This window comes from Cyclopterus lumpus, chromosome 7 (genome assembly GCF_009769545.1).
Source record: "Cyclopterus lumpus isolate fCycLum1 chromosome 7, fCycLum1.pri, whole genome shotgun sequence".
Classification (NCBI taxonomy): domain Eukaryota; kingdom Metazoa; phylum Chordata; class Actinopteri; order Perciformes; family Cyclopteridae; genus Cyclopterus; species Cyclopterus lumpus.
The window spans coordinates 9,459,136-9,478,833 of NC_046972.1; the positions used below are offsets into that span (position 1 = coordinate 9,459,136).

At 39.8% G+C, this 19,698-nt stretch overlaps 1 protein-coding gene across 1 annotated transcript; it reads left to right on the forward strand.

Annotated features, from left to right (window-relative positions):
• The first annotated feature begins 2,442 nt into the window (after positions 1–2,442).
• Positions 2,443–19,246, forward strand: LOC117733552 (probable G-protein coupled receptor 153). The gene is made up of 5 exons (XM_034537303.1): positions 2,443–2,816; positions 6,439–6,868; positions 11,310–11,499; positions 14,660–14,844; positions 16,999–19,246. Exons 1-5 carry the CDS (start codon positions 2,443–2,445, stop codon positions 17,842–17,844), a joined length of 2,025 nt encoding a protein of 674 aa, XP_034393194.1. The 3' UTR covers positions 17,845–19,246.
• Positions 19,247–19,698: the final 452 nt, after the last annotated feature.

The window sequence follows — 19,698 nt, forward strand, 5'->3', positions numbered from 1 at the left end:
AAGCCTTTACAAGGTGAAAAGGATCTTTTGCTTTGGTTTGCTGGTCTGTGTGGACGACGGCTCTCATTGTCCCTTCCCACCCATGGACAACTTCTGGGTAAAGAATCATGAATTGTAAAGTACCCAGTAAGTCAAGCTGTCAAATAATTGTAGTGATTGTGATAATTGTAATTGTGGTGGGCTAATCGTCAGAACGCTAACGTAATAAGACTCTTGCAATATCAATGTTGGTGTTTAGTGACACGTCAACAATAATACTAACACCAGTTAAATCTATCCTCAGGTTTCTGTTATCTGCTATCCAACTTACACAAGAGAGGAATAAAATAAGATCTTCTATTTGTTATGTTATCACTGTGACCAAACTCAACTCCTTATTAGGAAACCCTACTGTATACTGTATACTTTGAAGAACTACATTGACTAAGATGGCATTCCTGCATTTGTTTTTGTTGCGTCTAAAAAAACAAAACAGAGTTATCGCAGTATTTTGACAGTGTTACTATGTTTTTAATGTTTTACTCGACAGTTTTCAGTCAGACTGCAGCTTTTTTATTTAGGGTGTGATAACGCCGTTTTCTTTTATCGTCTCCACAGTGAAATGTCACTTTGTTATTATCTTTTCTTTAATTCTATGTGTTTGGTTTGTCTAGTGTCACACAACGTATAGACACAAGTCACATGGCCCATGAGTGGCTTCCTTATTAGAGGGAGTTGACAACCTGTTTTGTCTGCAGGGAGATCACAACACACGTAATCCCTTTTAACTTGAGCTACTACGATTGTCTTGCATTGTAGAGTGTTATTAGGTCAAATGTAATTTTGGCATATTTTACAGTGGTATGTGTGTTCAGTAGCATTATCCAACAAATTGTGCCACATTTTTGCTTTGTACACAAATGAGACGTTACTTGTCCTTCTCCCTTGGGTATAATAGTTAAGGCACTCGAGTTTAGGGGCTTTGGTGTAAATATGTAGGTCCTTCCTAAACCAGCAGAATATTTCATCATGTGGTTGCAGGACGACCTCCTGATTTATATGGTTCCACGGGTCCCGAGGAGGTGGTAGATGCTGCTTCATAACCTCCTGCTCACAGACGTTTGAGGCGCCATTGGAGGGAAGAGTGAGAAAGGAGGATTAGCTCGGTGGCATTGAGAGCAGGGTGATGATGACGTGGTTATTGTCATTTCCAGTGTCCCCTCTTTGGGGTCTTGCCTAAAGCACATCAGTGTTTGGACAAGCCAAAAGACAGGAAATAGATGTGACAACACGCTCCAGCAGTGCCAAGCACTTTTCACTCCACAGTGGCGGAACCACAGTCATCCTCGGCTGATTATTGTCTGGCTGAAGCTGTGTTATGCTGGAAATGGCCCTAAAGACTGACCAAAACTGTAGCAAGCTTTTTTTCTGCGTTTGTTCCTTCGATGATGCCTTGTAACAGGATTGCATATACGATTCAGTGATGTTATGTCCCGTTTTTTAAGAGGTATACAGGTGGGACGAAATGGCTGAAATGCCTTACAATATAGCAAAGCCCTGTACATCAACAATACTTAAGAGTTAAATCTACACCTCTCTGACAGCATCAGCTAAACATAACACTCCTATGTGCGCCAATAATTATTTTCATTACCGATTTGATATATTGAGCAGCAGATCTTCACAACTAATAAACTAGAACTAAGGGATGTTTTGTGTGTGATGAATGACACAGTTAATTGATTGTTAAAGTTATTGTCACCTAATTTGTTTTAATTGACAATTAGATTGATGAATTAATTGACATTGTGTCAGCAGTAAGCTTTACAAGATGGTATTCATTGTTTTCTGTTATTTTGTAGAATGTTGATATAAATGGATTTTTATGTGTCAGCGGATGTTTCAGTGGCATCACATGCAAAGTGTTCCCATCATGCCTCCATTCAGTAGAAAATGGCAATTGCAAATGGCCGTATCTTTATGCTATTGTCATATCATATCACTTGCAGAACTAAAACTTAAAAATTAAATGAGCTCTGCTGATACAAAACTGTTCATCAGATGACATGTATGCTGTTCAGTAATAATAATAATAATAGTCAAACTGTGATTAACCCTATCACGTCTAATGAATGATTATTTTGAATTGGACTGGCTTAACATCCTCAGTCTCTGAACACTCTGTTAAATCTTCCCCCCTCTCCGTCCTCAGACTCGTGAGGGAACTGGCCCGGCGCTTTCATCCTCCGCCTCTAACAATCCGTTGCGTCGCACCTCCGCCATGTCCCTTCCTCGCTGTGGCGCTCCCATGGAGAGTGCACGCCCACCCAGATAGGATGCCTGCCTTGCCCGACGTCCTGCATCCCCTCCTGCCCATCACCACCTCCTCCTTCTCCTCTTGTGTACCTGCTCTCGTTAACAGTTCCTTGCGGACCCCTGGGCTCCGCCCTGCTCCGCTCCAACATGGTGGATGAGGTAACCACCATGAAGGATGACGTCATCAACGCCAACACGCTGGCTTGGCTGGTCTGCTCGGGCTTGTCCATCCTGGCCAACACGTGGAGCATCCTTAGCGTCAGTGCCAAGCAGAAAAAGTGGAAGCCGCTGGAGTTCCTCATCTGCACGCTTGCGGGCACACACATCCTCAACATGGCAATCCCCATCACCATGTACTGTGTCATAACACTGCGCCGTCAGCACTCCAACTACGAGTGGAACGAGGGTCTTTGCAAGGTGTTTGTCTCCACCTTCTACACCCTGACACTGGTCACTTGCTTCTCCGTCACCTCGCTCTCTTATCACCGCATGTGGATGGTACGCTGGCCTGTGAACTACAGGTAAGAGGACTCAAAAAGTGTTGTTTATGTTTAATTCAGATTAAACTCTTACTTTAGGTGGTCCCATTTTCAAAGGGTAACTTCACCCAAATTACGAATGTATGTCTCGTTGTATCTAGACAGGTATCATACCACCAGAGATAACTTTGCCTGAATTTAGGTTTTGTGGTATCTGTCTCTAAGATTTCTGTCTTCACTTAAAACAATAGAGGTACATTGAATATTGTTTGTGGTGCTCACAACCTTGACAATTTTATATTTATATATATATATGTATATATATATATATATATATATATATATATATATACATATATATATATATATATATATACATATATATATATATATATATATACATATATATATATACATATATATATATATATATATATATATATATATATAAAGAAAACACTCCATAAAGAAAACACTCCATATCTTTCCAGGAACAATATCCTGGTTACTCTGGATAATCCATGTGCAATAGACCTCAGTGTATGCAGTTTTTGTTGGAATTTCCCACTCAATAAATAGTTGCCATAAAAGCTGTATCTACTGATGTCACTGAAGGAAAGTGAGAAAATATGTTTTATTTGTAATTTAAGGGGAGCCAACCCTGACCAAATGTGTCAGCACAATCTATTGCACACATTAAAACACCCATTGTTCTGTACGTGAGTATTGTTTTACAAAGCTAGAGCCTATGTATACATTTTTATAGATTCTGATCAGGTTACAGTACTTTTTATACATTCAACCATCAATTTGTATACATTTTTAAGCATTATAATTTCTAAGCAATACCGTTGAAATTCTAACCTCCTGCAAGGCTTTACATGAGCACATTCTGACATTTCAAGCTGCACATTTGGGACCACTTGCGTCGATTCTGAGCAGATTTCTCTGATGGAATGAAGACGAAGTTTAGATTAGTGTCTCTTGCCTGTTTACCTCAGTTTCTGAGAGGGATGCTCTGCATTAGGTGAAACGTCTCTCCTGCCAGTGCCAACACATGTAACACCATGTAAAACCCTCTAGACTTGAGCGTCTGCCAGATCTAGCCCCCAGCTTCATTTGGCTTCTCACAACAAGTAATATTATTAAGTAATACTGAATAATAAAGAACAGGTTCACATCACATTTCCAGTCTACAGTAACACCATTTCGCTCTCGTTAGATTCCCAAGACATCTGCGGTTCACACGTAATCAGATGTTCTGAACAACATTGCCGCTTCCTTTTTGTCCGTGTTCACATAACCTGCTCTGATGATTATTAAGGAAGTTTTATTTGAAAATTACACTTTTACAAGCACTACAATAATTACAATAATAATACGGTAATGTCGTAATGTATGTGTAATTTGTTTGTTATATGATGTCTTTGTCATCTTGGCATTTTATCTGCAATTATACATGATGATAACAATAACTGTGTAGCAACACACCCAAAAGAATACTGATCATATAATCATACATTTGCTAGTTTATAATTTTCAGCTGAAGGACATCTTACCTCGAAGCACACCTCAGACGTCTTGGTTTTGTTATTCAAGAGTCATTTCTGATCATCGGTTGCACATGAATGCCTTTGTAGGACAAATACTGTGGAAAATACAGGTGGAGCATATATGAAGTTAGTATTGAGGTTTGCAAAATACAAACAAGCTACGACATGAGTTATTGAAATGGTGCATATGGTGGAGATCAGTATTCTGTTACCCCGCTCTTCCTCCCCCGATGAAAAACAAAGAGCGATTTTACATCAGATGCTCTGATAGACCTGCAGATGCACAGCCCATCCGCCAGCTTTGCCAATTTTGCAGATAAGCAGATGTTCAAATATGATATGCAAACTTCCTTTTAAATCTTTGGTCAAGCTTACTATCTTTATTTCTTGTGCAGCTGTCATTATTGGCTGATGCCCACACAGATATCAGGCTGTACTCAAATGCTTTTTTATTTCTTTTTTTTGAATCTCCCTCATCTGTTCTCTCACTCATCTGACTATATTTTCTCTCATCTCCTGTCAGGAAGCGTTGCGTTTCCTCTCAGCAGCTCCTCTCCTTGTTTCCAAGTCACTTTTAACAATGATATGGTGGAGTGATAGCTCAGGCGATGCACCGTGTAATTGCTGTTCATCTTTCATTTAAATCGCTTCACGTTCGCCCTGCTGAGGTAGCATGGCTGCCTTGTCTCTGACATTAACACACACCGAAGGACTGAATTATGAATTCCAACCTTGTACTTGGGCAGCTGTTCTCATCATCCTGCGCTCACTGTCTCTTAGGAGCTTTTCCCCCCTCGCAATGCTCTCTCCCTGGTAATAGATTCAAGCAGCTTGGTGACGTAACTTTCCCGTCATATGCACCCCAGGCGCATTCAGGAAAGGCTAGCATAATTACTCACAGTGACAACAAGACCTACTGGTCTTTGCACACATCCATAGTGGAAAGATAGAGGCTCCTGCTGCCCTCTCAGACATTTATGTTGTGTCAGTTCATGTAAGCTAATGCATTAGTTACACATATTTTAACTATATGTTTATTTCACTGCCTTCTATAGTTCTCCTCCAGAGGATTTTAATGAGAGGAATAATAGGATATGTGCTTTCCTGCAAATATCACACCTAACAGAGAATGTAATGTATAACACAAATAATACAGGAGACATACATTTATATAAACTGCCTACATGTCCTTCTTATTATAACTATTATTAATTAAAGGAGGCCAATTTATAAATGTGGGACTGAGGTGACAAAAGCCATGAAATAGACCATCTACGTATTCTACAGGCTAAAAAAGGATCGGCCTCTACGTGTGCGTTGTGGCTGATTCCTTGAACGTGTCACCTCTTTTAGGTGCAAAAGGATAGCACAATCTTTTTTGTCAATGAGAACACACGTAACTGGCTGTCATATTGTTAGATGTATGTATGTTGTTACCAGAGGACAAACACATTCAGCGAATTGCTCAACTGTAAACAATTAGTTGGAGGGGAGAGGAAGTGGATATTCCTTCGTAGTGAAATAGACCTAGATGACAAACTAGACCGAGGGACGTGAAAAGCAATCTTTAGCAATCATCAAAGCATTGATTTCCCTCGATTCAACTCCAGTTTATCTGAGTGATGTATGTGTGGAATAGTGCTTTTATGTCCCAGGTGCAGATCTGCTACATTTGTGGTGTAGTTTTGCTCAATTATGGTCCTTTCCACTGAATTTCTCACTGACACATATTTCTTCTCCATCAGTTTGTTTTTGTATAAGATATAACCATGCTGTCACACACACAGGTGAGTGGTTTGAGTTGGTGCCACCTAATGTGCTATTAGGAGCCTACCTTTCACAATCTCCCTATTTAGTCTTTTTTTTAGGCTATTCTGAAGTTTGTGTAAGGTTTGAAACATACACTTTTAGTATTTTTAGGTCCATATGCCTGCACTCTTTCCTACAGAAGTGATATCACATTTCAGATCCACCAGTATTAAAGTCGAAGTCCACTAGTTTAAGAATCTTATGAGCTACAGGATATGAACACCAGAAAAAAAAGCCTATTTCTCCTAAAGGCCTGACAGCAGTTTGACTTAGTTTATACTAACATCTTGTTCTGCTTCCAGGTTGAGTAACACCAAGAAGCAGGCAGTGCACACAGTGATGGGCATCTGGATGGTCTCCTTCATCCTGTCCACGCTTCCAGCTGTGGGCTGGCACGACACCAATGACCGCTTCTACACCTCTGACTGCCGATTCATTGTGACGGAGATCGGTCTGGGCTTCGGCGTGTGCTTTCTGCTGCTGATAGGCGGCAGTGTGGCCATGGGTGTGATCTGCATCGGCATCGCTCTCTTCCAGACCTTCTCCATCCAGGCGGGCCACAAGGCTGACAAGAACAAGTTCAACGTCCCCACCATAGTGGTGGAGGACGCTCAGGGGAAGCGCAGATCATCCATTGATGGATCCGAGCCTCTCAAGACATCACTGCAGATCACCTACCTGATCAGTGGAATCGTCTTTATCTACGACTTCCTGACTGGCTTCCCCATACTGGTGAGTATACCGCCTAGACATAATTGCAGGTAATGATGGAGCTGGCTGAAGAACCAACCAGTTTAATGGTGCATCAAACATTCCAAAAGGCGTTTGTATATCACCATAAGCTCTGTTAAACAACTTTAAATGACTCTTCGGCCTATTTGGATCAACAAATGTGTTTTCTTCTGCACGGTAAAAAAGAGGTTGTTCACTTTCCCTCCAAGTTGCAACGGTATTTCCTAATCCAATCAAACATGCTGTCTGCAAGAAACATACTGTATCTGTTTAGGGTGGTGGAGGTTAATGGTTTAGCACTGGAAAGGGGTCTTCTCTTTGTTGTCTTTTAGGGAAACGGGGGTGTAACCACAGTAATGGTGAGATAATCCGCAAATACATTGATATCAATATTGCGTCAATATTGTAGGGTTATTGTTGGTGCCTTTATAATATATTTACACAATGAGATTTTAAATAAATAATCATCAGTAATGTGGACGTTATAATGTGGGTAAAGGCAAATAATAGAACAGATAGCACGGTGTGGTCAATTCAGAAAGTTACATCACTTTACTGTAATGCAGTCTTTAAAACCATTAAAAGACAACATGTTATGCTATCCAACATTTTCCTTCACTCTACTTCCTAGGAAATCTGATCCTTCAAGTGCATGATCAGTGGGTGAAGGAGCGAGTTGTGTTTCAATGCGTCAATTTTTGTGGAAGGCTCAAGGCTTATTGTTTATGATGCAGCCAAATCAGCCATCCTGCCTTAATTAAAGCAAGCCATCATGCTAGAGCCATTAGTTTTTATTCAAACCCTCTTCTTATGTAATGATTACAGTCTAAATTATGTTGTTTTCTTATGTTAGATTGGACTTCTAAATGGGAGAACATCATGCGCGTAAAGCATCAGTTTAAATATAACACATTGCCTCAGTTATGTCCTCAGTTGTACAAGCTATCTGTTAGTAGTTACTTTTAAACCCTTTACATTAGGCAACCCCGTTTTAATTAAGTGTTCTACACTTTAGGCATGCCAAACAGAAACTTCAGCACGCAGGACAAATATCTACACGAGCCTCTAATGCTGAAATCTGAAGCACACAGCAAGATAACTAGCACTTTGCCGCAAATCACAGGAGAAACATGCTTTAGTGTTCTTCATTGCACGGTTGTTTTCTTGCTTTAGTTACAGCAATGGCTTCACGAGGAACCACCAAGGCATATGGCCATCGGAGTAATAATAAACATTGCATTACATTGCTTGAAAGAAGAATATATTATTTCTTTGAATATACTTTCCTTTCTGTGTTCTGCGGCTTACATACATATGTCTTACTGTTGTTTGTTTTATGCTATCGATCATCAACCTAAAAAAAGACATCACTCATTACAAAACTCTGGTTAGCATAAAATTGTCTCTTGGCTCCAACAAGGAGCAGGTCGGGTCCTAGCTGGGGGTGCAGCAAATAGGAATGTGAATAAATATATGGAGCCTGAATGAGATCCATTATTCAATTATTGCTGGTAAGAGCGATCAGTACTGCTGAGCTCACAGGTCTTTAGGCATCATAGCTGTTGTTTGTTGTTTAAAAAAGAATCAAAACACTAGGAAATGCTTTTTAGGAATTTGTACATTTCAGTGAACGATAAAAATACTGGAAACGCCCCCGTTTCTTTGTGTAATGCCTCTGTCGATATTGTGTGCCGCTTAACTAGTTTGCGTATCATGTGTTTACTTCCGGTTTAACAACATGGACCTGGATCTGTACTTGTACAGCGCTTTAACACTACGTGACATCATTCACCCCGGGGGGGGCGGAGGTTCCACCTGCACATCAGCAGTAACTAACATTCACACACAGTAGGCACAGCTACGGGGGCAATGTTGGGGTTAAGTGTCTTGCCCAAGGACACATCGTCATGGGCTAGCGGAGCCGGGGGTCGATCCGCCGATCCTCTGATTGAAGGACGACCCTGCTCAGCACTGAGCCACCGTCATCACACCATCACACCTGTGCTGAGTTCAGAGTCCTAGGGGGAACCACATTCTTGTTGCTTCATAAGCTGGAAGCGAATTTGGAAAGACAGTGGTGTCTCACTTCTACGACAACATCCTATTATGTGTTTCTGTGTGTGTGCAATACAGAGACGGTAGAATAATACTGATGAAAGATCCTATTTCCAGTGCAGTAACAGAAACAACAGAAGTTCAGCTAGCCTACTTTATGACCTGATGTAATGAGCCATTTAAATGCATGGAAAGCTGTAACGCACGTACAAATGTATCGCGTTGCACAGAGAAATACTGATGAATAGATACGAGGAACAGAATAGAATCACCTCATTGTGTGTGTGCTAAAAAGCAAAAGTATAATTATTGATATGAGCTTATACTCAAGAGCTGGTGTCTGAGTTGATATACCACTTACTGTATACGCCTAACATTTTTATAAGAAAGTGAAAGCCCTTCTGAAATTATCTTTTGAGTAAAAATATGGTTGGCCAATGTTTGTTTGTTTTTATCTATGAAATTATACTTATGCAACACCAAAACTCATTATATAACTCTTGGTAACCATAGTTACCCGTTGAAATAGTCTCGTTGTCAAGTTTATACATGTCATTTTGTTAAATGTATTGTTATCCATTCATGGGCTAAAATAAATCATATTTAGAGGTTGAAATACACAAAGCTACTGATAAAAAAACTCATAAGCTCCCTAAAGAAAACAATAAGTACCCGTCAGTGTAAAGTACATTAGCTGTAACAACATCATGACCGAGATTCATAGTACGTTGTAAGGTGTTACGACGAGTGTTGTGTTATCACTTTTATGCTTTCTGCCTGAAAGTGTGTTGAAAATCAGCAGGTGATGTGTTAATAAAACAAAACCTGTGTTTGCCGACTTCGACTCTCGTGCTTACAGCGTTTTTAGATTGGTTTGGCTCCGTAGACAAACAAGATCAATATCAGTTTGAGACTTCACATCTTCAAGTCATGTTGTGAAGATATGGCTGATGCTCGAGTTCCATCGAGCCAATGACGTAGATAACTAATGTTGGTGCTGATGCTTGTTGTGAAAAGAGGGTGTGGCCTAACCAAGGTCACCTTTCCATTCAGAAGGAGCAGTTCAGGGCCTGAATGCAGAGATGAAATGAATGAATATTAGATGCAACTTCTTGCGATCAGAAATCCAACTAGTGATCTGAAAGCCTCTGATCCAGTTTCTGATAAATGTTAGAAAACACAAACAAAACATCCACATTTATTTTTGTTGTATTTTTAATATGGTTTTGCTTTTACATACGCAATATCAAATATATAATTCCTCATATACTGTGTATATATACTAGGAAGATTCAAGAGGATTCATCTGGCAGTTTTCAGTCTCTTATGTAAATGTCAATAACATCTACTGTACATGCGATCATACTTTGAACAGCAGCTCAAGTCAGGTCTGAACTGATGAGTTTATTAATCCATTATTCAATTGACAGAAAAAATATCTGCCGACTGTTTAGAAAATGTGTTGTCTTTCCTGCATTCTCGCTTATCAAATGTGAGGATTTGCTGTTTTTTCTCTGTTTTGTATTATTCTAAGTTACATATTTTTTGGTGATGTTTTTACATTCTTTCATAAACTTTTGTTGACTAAATGATTGAATGATAAACAATAAATTGATAAAGAAAATCATCATTAGTTGCAGCACTAGTTCAAGGTATGATGGTGACAAACGGCAGCCATTGTTTTTGTCTTGTCCACTGTGTATCACAACAGTCTGCTTGTTTGAGTGGTTAATACCAGAGCTACTGCCTGTATGCATTTACTGTATTAATGTTATCGGACTGGATCTGAGGCATCATGCTTGTATTTTATTCTCTCAAAGGACACTCGGCTACCTTGTGTTGAGTGCCTACTGAGACTACTGTAGCTTGATTATTATAATAATAATAGTATTAAACTGAGGGTGGTGTTGGAGCAAGTATCTCTTTATGGTTTTAACACAGATCCTTCTTACAGCAGGTCTTTCACTGGTCAACTAAAGTGCAGGTTCTGTCATCTGGATCAGGGTGCGTGTGAGCTGAAGTGTCTTTATTCTAAACGTGACTTGATGCTCTTAATACAGCTGCAGTAATCGTGATACTTTGCCCTGACGCTGTTTGGTGCCTGAACTCCCGAGGACGCGGTTTCAAACGGCGAGTATGAGCTGTTGGTTACCCGTCAATGTTGAGACCAGGATCATGGTAGTACCCATTCAATGAAGTGTTGAACCTCAGTACAACCAATTTATAAAGTAGAACGTTAGTCACAATATCTACTGATTTAAAAAAAATACTGTCTTTGTCCACCCAATCCATGTTATTATCAGTGCTCTGAATGTTTTAATGAGACTTTAATATTTAACATTCCTGTCCTCACCTTTCAGTATAACCCTGTGCTCACCCTGCCCAGGTGGTGAGCTTCGCCAGTCTGAAGTTTCACCGTTCCTACAACTGGATGGTGTTGTGTGTGCTGTGGTGCTCCATTGCCCAGTCCATCCTGTTGCCCATGTTCCTCTGGGCTTGTGACCGCTATCGGGCTGACATCCGCATGGTGTGGGAGAAGTGCGTCGCCATCATGTCCAACGACGACGTGGATGAGGGTAAGACAATGCCAGAAATCTTCCTCCTGTCCTCTGCCTCTTTTCCCCCTCCTCTTCCCCCGATGATGTGAATATGGATGATGATTCCTGATACCCAAGACAGCTGTGTGGACTAGGAAAATGTCGAAAGAGTAGAGTTTGTCCAAAGCAAAGACCGCATTCTCAAACGTGGTTCAAAAATCCACAATTTGTGATAACTTTGCAGTGTTTTAAAAGCATATAACCTATGACGTGAAATTGCCGATAATTTGCTTGAGTTTACAAAATCCAAGTTAGAGTTAAAAATGATTCATGAGTTTCTGAATTTAGGGTTTGGACACAGAGTTATTTGTGTTGAGAAGTGTCCTGGGCTGTCTTTGGCCAGAGGAATTGTAGAAACCAATGTGATTCATCAACCTGTATGGTTTTGTTTCTCAGCCTAGGGAGTTGTTGAACTTGGGAAATTGAGGGCAGCAATATTGCAGGAAGAGAACGGAGGTTAGCTTTAGCTGAGAACTCTTTAGTCTAGAGCCTAATGTTTGTCTCTTGTCCTCGAGGTCCAGTATGGCATCACCTTTGTGATTAACAATCACAGTCGCATTAATGTGATAGCAACTGAGACATGCCGCAAAGAATCCAGCGGTCATGATAATAAACGTGAACAGGTTACCTCATAACATCTATCCAAGCCAGTTGACATCAAAGATTTGTGACAAGAAACTACCTTTTCAGAATGTTGCAAAGAAAAGGTGCACTACTGCATATTATTTTTCCTGCGTGAAGATAACTGATGCTGTCAAAACACAGGATGTAACTTTAAAAACATAATCTATGTCTCGCTTACATTTCTGTGGCCAATTCCAACTCGGCACATGCACAGATAATACAGCTGTTTAGAGTTGTTCTTTAGACAGCTGAGGGTGAGGGACTTTATGAATGTTTTGACACTTATTGTCTTGTCGCCAGCCACCTTTCTAGAGGTGTCACGGTGTTTTGTTCCCAAATGGTAGATTTTTGAAGGAAGATAATATGTTGCTGGTTTTACGTCATGATGCAGGTTTAAATAGCTCCTTGACTCCGGAGCACCCATGATTACCACAGCATCGCATCCTCGCCCTATGTGACGGCCCTGCTTGGTGTTCTAAGTATTAAACTATGCAATTATAGTCTGTTGCTGCTATCTATTTTCAGCCCAATCAGTCCTGTTCAACCAGATTCCAGAAACAGGAATGCGACACATTACTTGTTGTGAAAATATTCAACAGTCTGTGTCGGTCTCATTGATGTTTGATCTGAACTGCTTTTAAAAGGTGTGATACAGGATGACCCCAATAGATTGTATACCTAGAAATTGCTGCAAATCTCTAAATATTGGAATTAATCATTCTAAAAATGTCAAATGTATATTTTTGAAGTGGTTGATTGGGTGGATTTAACCCTTTTTGGGAGAAATATGGACACATTTTTACGCTGAGCTATCAGAATAATAATACAATTTAAAGTAAATAATCACTCAAATAACAATGTCTATTTTTTTTTACCATTTTGTTAAATTATTACAGAGTAAGTTAAGACCTTTTTATGATAGCAATCATGAGTTGGGTTGTTTGTACATGTTTCTTAAATAATTATACAGTACATATTTTGTTTTATTTAGTTATTTTTGAAAGGTCATTTGTACTAACTTTATATGTTGTTGTAGTTTGTGTTTCGATTTCAGTGGTCAAATATTATCATGTGGCCTATCATGTGACCGTTGTTGTCAGGAGATGAAACGTGTCTGTTTAATTTAACTTTCTGCACTAAAATATATTTGTTCTGTGTTTTTGTTCATGGTGTGTACTTTATGGAATGCTTTACTTTACCATGCTATGAGATTGATGTCATTACAACAAAAATAAAAATAAATATAGCTAGGAAAAGGACATATTTTACCTTGCAGCACTTTTTTCTTTTTCACTCTAGTGTGTTTAAACTGCACACTCTTCCTCTTAAAGGCCATGCGGTGGCATGAGAGGACCATCAAATAGAAAAGCACTTTCATCTCATTATGATGGTCATATTTCCCTCAAGTCACAAAGGGATATACCCAAGTATTTTTCTTGAAACACAACACATTTTGTTGTTAATATTGTATTTGTTTTAATTAATGTTTCTTTGTGTGGACTCTCCTCTAATAGTCAGATGATAGTGACTTTAAGAGAAAAATAGTATATATTTTAAAGGCAGAAGTCTGAATTAAACTGCACTAAGTAGATATATGACTAATAGATGAAAAGAGAACGACAGTAGTCTAAAAATTCTATATTTTACCAAAGACACTTCAACAAAATTTGGTCCCAGAATTAGGTCACATGATAATCATAGAAAGGCTTTTGGAGTGCGCCCAGTAAATGCTCCACAATTTATACAAAAAGTATGAACCAGCTATCTTTTTTTTTCTATTGTCCCTGTTAACTCAACCCGATCTGAACCCCATCTCTCCTGTTTCTAACCCTCCAACCCTGCTGATCCTCTCCCTCTCAACATCCTCCCTGATAACTGCTCGTTGTCCAGCAGGAGCCGTAAAGCAACACAGAACAGGCCATACTCTGTGTGATTATTAACACTGCTAGTTCTCTGCTTTTTTCCAGAGGGCTTGCCATGTATAACTCATCACAGTTGTATGTATAAGGATTGTTTCCTGTTTTCCCAAAGCTACTGACTTGCATGCCAAGCTGCCTGTGCAAATAGCTACTTTCATCTTTCATCTTTTTTGGCCAACATTTTCAAGATCAGCATTTTACACTCATCTTCAATTGATCTTTAATGAACATGAATGCAGTAATTGGGAAAATAAACTTTGTCGATGGGTATATACATATACTCGGAACACTTCGTGTCAGTGTAAGTAGCTTCGAAGATTCTTAATGCAGCTATTTGGCATGTTTTCCGAATTAGCACCCATCTAGGGCTTTTTATATCCCCTTACTATACATATTTAATTATTGTTAATTTTTGTCGCAACATCTTTTTAATCTAAACCTCATATTCCAGAGCAATCCCGTAGGCTAAGTCAACCAAACGGAGAACAATTGAACTTGTCTCTCTTATCTATTCGTCTGTCTTTCTCTCTGTATGTCTTGTGTAATGAGATCGTTGCTCTCTAATCCTGACGTTCGTGCTTTTCTGCACTTTGCAGAAAACAGCCAAGATGGAGGAATTCATGCCGACTTAATATATGACAGACCATATGACTATAGCTCGGCGCCTGAAATCGTGACGGTAGACCGTAATGCCAAGTATGAGTTCTCAACCTTAGAAAGGGGGGTTCCGCAAGGGTATCCATTGAGGGAACATCAGGAAGATAAAATGCAGTATTTGCAGGTATATTCTTTTATTAATTTTCTTCATTTCTTTTTCTTGATCCATTGAACTATTTTAAAATGACACTGTGCATGGTGAAGTGGCCTAATGGGCCTTTACAGTATCTTGTTAGAATTTTCTGGAGCCATCAGACATTTTGTGATGCTATCTCTACCAGATATGCCACATATTTCTTTGTTTATTTTACGTGAATCAGAAATACACTCTGGCTGACTTATGTTTGGTAAATATGACCATCGACAGTCCCATCAACATGTTAGATGTGCTTCATTTATCAACTAGTGTGTCCTAACCATGGGCCTACATCCAATTGACTCCATTTTTATTTTGTGAGAGGGTAAGAGCTTAACTTAACTGACTTACCTTCTACATTTCAGGAGCCTCTCAAGGTTTCTTGAAAGCACTAAAAACATTTGCTCATGTTCTACCCAAAAGCATTGTGTCCATTGGATCGGACATCCATCCCAGTCAGATGCAGAGCTGTGAAATGCTCCTTTTCAGCCTGCATTTATGCCAACACGTTCTTTCCCAACATGCAGCCTTCTAGGTCAATTCAACAAAACCTTATTTTATGCTTTGGTTCCAATACTGACTTAATGCTGAAAGTTCCAAGTTCTGGCCCACAATCCAACGTTGGATAAATTTTCATAAATTATTGATTTAAAGCAGTGATGATGATGAACATCTTGCTTGGCTTGGTCTGGAAGGCTGTGGTGATGATATTTAACTTTAGAATCAACTGATGCAACCAACACAATATTAACTTTTAACAAAGCATCTTCATACTGTGTCATCTTTGTCAGAAAACAACTGAACAAGGGCTTCAGTTTTCTTAGTACAGCCTGCAGCTGAAGCAGTCTACATTTACTTGAATAATTTGCTCATTGAAATATATATATATATATATATATATATATATATATATATATATATATATATTAATGAAGTCCAACCATATAATTTTAAAGACCAATGATTTAAATTTAATTCAAATTGACTTTTTACAAAGCCTGGAAACAGAGATGTATACAGTAGTAGTATCATTTCATCAGACCAAACCATTACTTCATCCATTGTTTTTGTGTCCGATACACCTCGTCATTAGATTTAGAAGATTAATTTGATTGTAAAGTAATATTTAGCTGTGTTATTCCTTGCTCCATACATGTGATGGTGAGTCAAATAAGATGCATTTTATATTTCAGTGAAAGGACAACTGGCAAATTATTCTTTTGCTGGTAGAAGGGTTTAAGGCTCAATTAGACCATGAACAAACAAATCCCTTTACATCCTTAATCAACCGATTCAATACAACATCCATGTGAGAAGTTCACTTCTAACATGGTTTGATTGCAGAATAAAGCCTCTTTGGCTTTATTAGCTTGTTGTGCAAGTCTCTGTCTTTCTTCATCGTGCATCTTACTTCATTCGTATGCTTGTGCTGCCCTCTGCTGTTTCAGCCCTCCCACCTTACACACTCGATGCTACTGTATCGTCTGCTGTCTCATTTCTCTGTATTTACTAAAACCCACCACAGGGGGGCAGGCTGATATCAATCTTGTGGCTCTTGACGTCACCTTGACAAATCCTCTCTCTCTTGCATAGTTGTCAGAGCAGAATGGAATGTGAGTATAACATGTAGGGAACAATCGTCTTTTTTTTACGTTTTCACCTCCAAATAATGGAGGCGAATACTAGTTCAGTGATAACCATGTTGATGTATGTTAAAATGTGCATACATGTCTGAGGGATTCATGAAAAGAAAACAAATTAAAGTGGCACTTATCATCCTGCACACACACCGCATTGTGCTGCACTACGGCTGAATAAATGTACCAAAATAGAATAGATTTTGATACTAACCTGACTGAGCTCAATGTCATCAACATAAACATTTACACAAATTGGGACTATTACGGATCAGAGTTATTACTAAAATTGCAGTGTACTATCACAGTGGCATTGACAGCCACACCACTTCAAATAAACATGTTACGTCCTTCTTAATTGATGACGTAGGTGTAATGATAATATCTATCGTAATGTTAACAACGAGCACTGCCACAGTGCTTATAGTGGTTCTGCTGTTCTGTCGGTGAATGAATGGCCGCGTCATTTATACACTGAAGGGTTTAATCTGTGTGTCGCGTCCAGGTGCCCCCTACAAGAAGATACTCCCACGACGAAACCGACATGTGGACCAGCGACCGGATCCCCTCATACCTTCACCGATGGGGCTCCACGGAGGACATGATAGTGACTGCCCACTACAGCTCCACCTTACCGCGCCGCGAGAGGCGCAGGAGCAGCCTGGTCTCCTACCACGAGGAGAGCCACCACCACCATCACCCGCATCGCAAGCGGCGACGCTCTGAGGACAGTATGCACTCCCTCAAGCACCTGCCACGCGCGGCTTGTGGCGGGGAGCACTACGAGGACGAGCTGCGGTGTTTTAGCCGCGACGAGGTGATCAACTTTATCGACGAGACGCCGCTGCCGAGCCCCCGGAAGAGCCCGCGGCGCGCGTCCACCATCTCCCTGATCCCACACGTGTACGAGCAGCACGCGGTCATCCTGCCACACTTCCCCCTCACAGACTTTGAGTGCGAGCCTCAGGCGCTCAGGCGGCTCTCGGAACACAAAAGGAGCAGCAGTCGGGGCAACACGCCGGAGGCCTCCCCCAAACCGGACGGGCCTGCTGGAAAGAGGAGCCCCGGGGCTAGTGGCTCTGGTAAAGGCTGCCGGGAGCGTGTGCGAGACGGGAAGCAGCCGTGTGAAGCGGGCTCACCTGGGCGCAGCCAGCAGGCTCCGGGGCGCTCTGCTAGTCGGCCCAGGACAGGCGGCGGAGGCCGGGCTGATGCTGCGGCGGACCGGGGGTATCAGAAGCACCCGAGCAAGGGTGAGAGTAAAGGGAGCACAAACAGTTTTGTAAGCACTCCCTCGGCGTCGTCCAAGGGATACATCACCTTCCACTCTGATTCTGTCGGCTCCTCCACCTAAAAGCCAAGTTGACCCTTATTAATATCAAAAATTATTACTGAAGTAATGACCACCACCGGAATATTGGTGGTTATGTGAAAATTGACATACTGGATTATGTGTCCTTTTTACTTGTGCCACTGTTCTGTTTTACTATACATACCACCAATACTTATTATGCTAAATGGCCTTGGGGGCTTTGGACATATGTTCTGAATGGGCCTAATGTTTACTTGTAGGTTTGTAAAAAGGTTGGGGGTGGTCTGGTTATTCAGCTTTCACATCACGACATATCACCAAATTACACTTTTTATTTCCAGCACTAACACAAATCAACTTTTTTGGAGAACATTGCCACTCCTTGTTTTTGCTGTTCAATGTTGTTTCTTATGAACTGCTCAAAGAATTGGAGGAGGTAGTTGTTAGGGTGGTGTTTTTCTCTTTGCTTTTTTTTTTTTTTGCACTTAAAAACTTGAACTCATTGTATTTTATTTAGCCTTTTATTGGCTGTGTGTTTTGTTGTATGGATACATTGGCTTTCAAACCAAACTTGTCTGAATACTGCTGTATCTACCTTGATATTTACTTAAGGACATGCCTCAGTGTACATGTTCATTTTTTATTTTGATCATGTTGCACAACTTTATTATTATTCACAACACATTAAAAGTTTTTTTTTTTTTCCAAGCACCCTTTGTTGAAGTAAACTGAGAGTGGTAATCCCAAACACTGTATTGACTCTGTTTTAAAGTTACTGTGTGGTATTGAGATATAACGTGAAGACCCCTAAATTTCTAAGGAAAATGTGAAGTCAGTTTTTAAAGAAAATTGACGGGACATGTACATATGAAGGATATTGAATTTATGGTTTTAGTGTTTTTTGTTTAATGAGACTTGCTTAGAACATTTCCTCCCAATTCTTATTCCAATGTTTGTGTTAACTTTGGAGATGATCAGGTACAACAGTTGCCCACCACCACATTGCATATTTCCATATAAAACATCAAACTAAGACAGCTGGAAATGCTTTGTCCCCATCAACTGAGCATGTCAGCCTGACCTCACCTCTTATTTGTTTCAGTAACCTGTTATAAAGGACCAATAATTATTTAATTTATTATGGCTCTTGAAGAAAAGATGTGAAATCGTCCAATGTTTTGAATATTTGCAGCCTTCAAGCTGAATACATGTAGCATAATTTAAATGCAGATGTCGTACCCAAACCCATAAAGATGTTAGCACAAACGGCTCTATTTTGGGATTCTGTTGAGTATGAAGTGACTTTTTTAACACTTGATTTATTGGAGACCCAAAAATGTAAGCAAATGTAAGCATCCCCAAAGAGTCAGTAAGGGGATGGTGTGGGGAAATTTAAAGTTTGAATTTATTTTTTATTTCTTTATATATATATATATATATATATATATATATATATATATATATATATATATATATATTTGGCGAGAGAATATGATTATTTCTCATCGTAGCAGGTGTATAAGGTCAAGGACAAAATGGTATTTCTAAATGATCAGTTACCATGATTTTGAGAAATTCTCCCTTTGTACCCTAACTCAAAATGGACACTGCAGTGAACCTGCAGTGCTTCACAGCCCATTGTTACATTAATGAAGAACTTCCCACGTCTACCAAATGTGACAATTTGCTGACTTAAAGGAGTGAAAACTCTACTGCTGACAAATAATAGCAGAACCAACTGGGCTTTGGTGCCTCGAGGACAGTAACTGCTAACCTGAAGAATGTATTGGGACCTTATGGAAAATATTATATAGGTATAAAGACAACATGAAATTAAATTGTGCCCTTTGACAGACTTATTAGCTGTGAAACGTTTTTTCTATTATAAAAGTTATG